Source organism: Trachymyrmex septentrionalis, unplaced genomic scaffold (assembly GCF_001594115.1).
Source record: "Trachymyrmex septentrionalis isolate Tsep2-gDNA-1 unplaced genomic scaffold, Tsep1.0 scaffold134, whole genome shotgun sequence".
In the NCBI taxonomy this organism is placed as follows: Eukaryota; Metazoa; Arthropoda; class Insecta; order Hymenoptera; family Formicidae; genus Trachymyrmex; species Trachymyrmex septentrionalis.
The window spans coordinates 1,209,511-1,215,136 of NW_017304482.1; the positions used below are offsets into that span (position 1 = coordinate 1,209,511).

The 5,626-nt window shown below is 39.3% G+C and overlaps 1 protein-coding gene across 1 annotated transcript; it reads right to left on the reverse strand.

The window, feature by feature from the left end:
* Window positions 1-3,943: 3,943 nt before the first annotated feature.
* Window positions 3,944-4,541, reverse strand: LOC108757185. Its single transcript, XM_018501598.1, has 2 exons — window positions 4,199-4,541; window positions 3,944-3,972 (listed from the first exon to the last, which is right to left on the reverse strand). The coding sequence occupies exons 1-2, from the start codon at window positions 4,539-4,541 to the stop codon at window positions 3,944-3,946; spliced, it is 372 nt and encodes a 123-aa protein (XP_018357100.1).
* Between the last annotated feature and the right edge of the window lie 1,085 nt (window positions 4,542-5,626).

Below are 5,626 nucleotides of genomic sequence, written 5' to 3' on the forward strand. Positions count from 1 at the left end.
TAATAACTATTTAAATAATAAAATGTGATAATAGTGTGTTAGTTAACAATAGTTGTTGAAAAATGTATCAGAAATAGCAAAAAAAACCTTTATTAATAAAAGAATAAAATATTACCTCGTAGATAATTGCTCTTCCATAATCAATGAGTATTGGAACAAGTGCTATAATCTGACTGACAATGAGTGTCGATGTTAAATGAAAATCCTCAATAGAAACTGAAAAGTATAGTTTGAAAAACTTAAATAGCAAAATATTGTTAACTCTTGTGTTTAAATAACTTTGAACATAATTGCAAGACTTTCAAGAAAACAAATAAAGTATACTACCTCAAATGTCACGGGGACGGTTTCAGTCAATTTGCGCAGGTGACAATTGAAGGGGATTACTGTACATTCATTTACCTTATGCAGTATGCTTGATGTCACTGACAAAAAGGAATTGTAACGCGACTTTTAGTAAACTTATACTAGCTGTCACGAATATTTTCATTCGGCGGTTCGATGCGAACGTATGACAATATAAAAAAGATCGATGTTTTTGGTTTGAAATCGAAATGTGTCAGTATTCATATCTATTACCATTCCTACTTCTCACTTCATTACTGTTTTGTCGTAGCGCGCAACGCTCGGTCTCAGAAACATTAGTTTCAAATTGTTAAAAGTTTTTGACCTGTGTCTTTCACTATGTTTAAAAGTATTCTGTTACTAATATTATAAGGTACTATTATTCATAATAGTATATTCATAACTTTATTATTCATACATTATGAATAATAATCTAATATATTTTATGTCGGAAAATGGCGAAAAAATGGTTTTAATTTTTTTTTTGTTATGTTCCACCAAATTTAAAAATCAGGAAAAAAATCACGAATATAATTTATGTTGGGAATGAGTGAATTCCAATAAATGATTGAAAGATGGTTTATTTAGTCAAAAACAGACTTGACGACACATCGTATACAAAAACGGTTAGAGAGAAGAAAAAAACTGCCGGTAGGGCATGAATACAAAAACGCGCCTAGCGGCAAACAGAATATTAAACATAAAGATGTCGATAATTAATCGGCTGTAACTCGTATGTCGGTAATCCGCCGGGCGCCATAATTGATTGGACAAGCAACTATCCATCAATCTTCACTTTGCGATGTCCTATCCCATAATGGTCAGGCAACGATTATGTGAGATTCGTTTTAATCCCTTGGTAAGGATGTCCGCAGGATTTTCGTTGGACGGCACATACGATAGGACCAGCTGGCCATCCTCTACTTTCTCCCTCACAATATGGTAGGCGATGTCGATATGTTTCGTCCTGTTTTTCTCCACTCTGTTTCTGGAGAAATCTATTGCTGCCCGATTGTCACAGAACATTTGACAACCTGTGAATAAAGAAGAAAGTTCAAGTTCTGACAAAAACATATCTAACCACACTATTTCTTTGATTCCGGTCGACAGGGCCACATATTCTGCTTCCATTGTGGAAGTTGATATGCCAGTCTGTTTCGTTGATCGCCAATGGATGAGATTTGCTCCTAGCATGACCGCAACACCGGTGTATGAATGTCGGTCATCTTGATCTTCTGCCCAGTCTGCTTCGCAATAAACTTGAATCCGTTGCTCGTTTCCAGCTTTGTATGTCAATCCAAGGTTCTTGGTCTTACCCAAGTATCGCAGGACGTGTTTCGCTTGATTCCATTGAGACCTTCCTGGATTGGAATTATATTGTGATAATTTTGAAACAGCAAAAGCGATGTCTGGCCTCGTATTCTGAGCCAGATACATCAATGATCCTATTAGCTCTCGATATGGTACGCGCGACATGTCTTCCTTTTCGCCTGGTGTTTTCGGACAATCCTCTTTGCTCATTTTTATTCCTAGGTTCAAGGGGGTTGACGCCGGTCTACTCTCTCGCATGTTATATCTTTCAAGCAGTGATTCAATGTAGTTCTCCTGTGTTAATTTCACTGTATCAGGCTGCCCCCAGTCAAGTTTCACTCCTAACGCGAAGTGTATCTCTCCCAAATCCTTGACTTCATATTTCCTTGTTATGGTTTTAACCACTTCAGTGATCGAGTTTGACTTTCTCGAAAATAGAAATATATCATCTACGTATATTATTGCTATTAGCCAATGTTCCTTATGATATGTGCAGTTTGAAGATTTGAGCCTTTTAAAACCTATTTCGATCAGAAAAGTGTCTAGTTCTTCGTTCCAGTTCCTTCCTGATTGTTTTAGTCCATAGATGGGACGCAGCAGCCTCGCCACTTCTCCATTTTCAGCGTTCGTAAAAGGGGGTAACTCCATGTACATATATCTCTTCTCGCAGGTTTCCGTATAGATACGCATTTTTTACATCAATGTGTCTGGTGTACCACTGATATTCTACTGACAGAGCTGATAGTAATCTAATCACTGAAAAGTTTACCACAGGTGAATACGTTTCGCCATAATCAACTTCCTTTCGTTGTGTGAAACCTCGCGCCACTAATCTAGCTTTGTACCTCGTAATCTTACCATCGGCATTTGCTTTCAGTTTGAATACCCACTTGCATCCTACGCATTTCTTCCCTTCAGGCAGCTGAGTAATCTCCCAGGTTTTTCGTTGCACCAAGCTATCTACCTCTACTTTTATTGCGCACCTCCATTGTTTAAATTGCGGTGATGCCAGCGCTTCGTTAATGTCTTGCGGCTCCCTGACTTCTATTAGGTTTACCTCTATATCACTTGCTTCCGTCGACGCTTCCTCTTCTTCACATATTTGTTGGGTTTCTTTAGGCTTTCCTTTTCTTCCGTAAGGATTACGAGCTTTCCTTTTGGGCCTGCCCCTTCTCGGAGTTTCCGTCGATTCTCGTTCTTCTGCCGTCTCTCTTTCCGAAGAATCTCCCAATTCTACATCTGTTCTTTTCGGCGATCTCGGTGGACTTTTCTTCTTACAACTTAATTGCTTTTGTGCGGGCTCCATTTCTTCTGTTGTCGAGTCGTCTACATCGCCCGGCCAAACTTCATTATATTTGAATCTCTGTGGCACTTCTTTATAGATCCACTCGTGTCCTATTTTATCTTCAGCAAACTTAACGTACTTTATTATGATGACATCTCCCTTCTATGGGCATCATAGTCGATATCCTCTCGTTTGCGTGGCGTAGCCGACGAATATACATTCCGCCGCTTTATCGTCCAGCTTCTTTCGCCCTTGGTCTGGTAATCGTGCATAGGCAAGGCAGCCATAAGCCTTTAAATGACGTACGCTTGGAATCTTTTCGGTCCACACGGTGAATGGGATTTGATCACGAATTGTTGAATGACATACTCTGTTTTTGATATATGCTGCTGTAGTGACTGCTTCGGCCCAAAATTTTGGAGGTAGATGTGCCGATTTGAGCATTGATCTCGTCAGATCCAATAGGGTTCTGTTTATTCTCTCAGCTACCCCGTTCATCTGAGGCGTCTCCACGTTTGATTTTTCATGTTTAATGCCTGCAGATCTGAAGTATTCTGATAATTCCTTGTTGCAGAATTCTAATCCATTATCTGTTCGGAATCTCTTTACTTTTCTGTCTTTTTCGCGTTCTATTCTAGCAATATAGCTTTTTACACAGCTTTTAACTTCTTTTTTGGAGCTTATACACAAGACCGTAACATTTCGCGAGAAATCATCCGTGAACGTTATGAAATACCTGCTACCGCCTATTGATTTCACGGTCATAGGACCACACAGATCCGAAAGGATTAGTTCACATACTTCTCTTGATTGTCTTGATTTTAAGGTAGCGCAAGCGGTCTTCCTATGCAGCATGCTTCACATGTGTGTCTGTCCATCTTCGCGTCGTCCAATCCGATAACACGATTCGCTTCCGCTAATTTCTTAATTGTGCTATTACCGACGTGACAGAACCTATGATGCCAGATCAATTTCTAACTTACAAGATTCCTTCATGAGCTCTCATGGTGCATTAGGCTCCAACTCGACACCTAATACATATAAATCATTTCGCCTATATGCTTCGCATACTACTCGTTTGGTAGCGACATTTCTAATTTTTACTTTACCGTTCCGTATTAGTAACTCTTTCCCTTTTCGCTCCATTTGTGAGACCGACATCAAATTCTTTCTGATATTAGGGACATAATAAACATCTCGCAGGACTATATTTCTTTTTACATTTGCAACGGTCGTTTTTAGAAATATATCGCACACCTTTTGCTCGTAGCGTCGCGCCATTTTGTTTATCCGCAGCGGTATTAATTATCTCAGAATCTACCCTTTTAAAATTGGTGAACCACTCTCGTTGCTTACACACGTGATGCGTGCTTCCACTATCCAAAATCCATGTATCTTTGATGTCGACATTATACAAGGACATGAGAAGTGCATCGTATTTCTTTTCCTGTTTAACGTCAGGTTTCTTATGAAGTCCGTCCTTCCTTAATCGGCAATCTCTTGCAAGGTGACCAACTTTCCTGCAATTAAAACAAGTGAGTGACTTATATTTCTCGTTACCTGTTGTCTTTGTCTTTTTATCTTCGTTTCTTTTGTTCATCACCAATGCCTCTTTTGACGAATCTGTTCTAACGTCGAGTCTGGATTGACGTCTGTCGTATTCAGCTAACAGAACTCTCTTTATTTCCGCCGACGTAAATCTGTCGTCCGGCAAACTCGCTAGAGCCATTTAAGTTTTCATAATCGTCTGGAAGTCCAGTTAGTATCGCATATGCAAGGTCTTCATCTTTTACTTCAGCGTCTGCGTCTCTGAGGTTGGTGGCGGCAACCTTCGCTCTGGCAATATACGCAGACATGTGCTCATCGCCTTTCATTTGTAGATGATAGAATACCTTTTTCAATTGCATAATCGTTACTCTTGATTTGGGCTCGTGAATTTGTTCGAGCGTTTGCCATGCTTCGTGTGCACTTTTGCAATCCTCTACGTGTATCTGTTGATCTATTTCTAAACTCAAGCCTATAGTCGCTAATGCCTTGTCGTCGTTTGTTTGGTGCAATTTTCTGTCGGCTGTAGTAGCTGTATCGCTTAGTATGATATCACCGAGTGCATAACCTAGTAGTCCCTTACCTTTTAGGAGCCACTTTATCTCGGTTTTCCATGTCCGGTAATTTCTGTCGGACAGCTTCTCGACTACATTATCACTTCTATTGTCCGTATGACTCATCTTTCAATACTGCTTCTAAAGTCTCTTCTTACGTCCTTTTCTTTTATATTTTTGAACGTCCTGGGCCCATAACCATTTGTTGGGAATGAGTGAATTCCAATAAATGATTGAAAGATGGTTTATTTAGTCAAAAACAGACTTGACGACACATCGTATACAAAAACGGTTAGAGAGAAGAAAAAAACTGCCGGTAGGGCATGAATACAAAAACGCGCCTAGCGGTAAACAGAATATTAAACATAAGATGTCGATAACTAATCGGCTGTGACTCGTATGTCGGTAATCCGCCGGGCGCCATAATTGATTGGACAAGGAACTATCCATCAATTTATGATAAGATTTAGCTGCTGAATTATTTTAAAAGTGGTAAAACATTCATATCATATAAAAAATGCAATTTCAAAAATTCTTGAATTTTTTAAAAACAGAATTTTGAGCCAAGAATGACAAAAAAATTCTT

Bases quoted from the DNA above. Each gene is read 5' to 3' on its own strand.
- LOC108757185 (XM_018501598.1), bottom strand. From the start codon at position 4,541: ATGAACAAAAGAAACGAAGATAAAAAGACAAAGACAACAGGTAACGAG. The intron at 3,973-4,198 runs GTGTGCGATATA...TATATGTATTAG, and splicing joins CGCGACGCTACGAGCAAAAG to GTGTCGAGTTGGAGCCTAAT.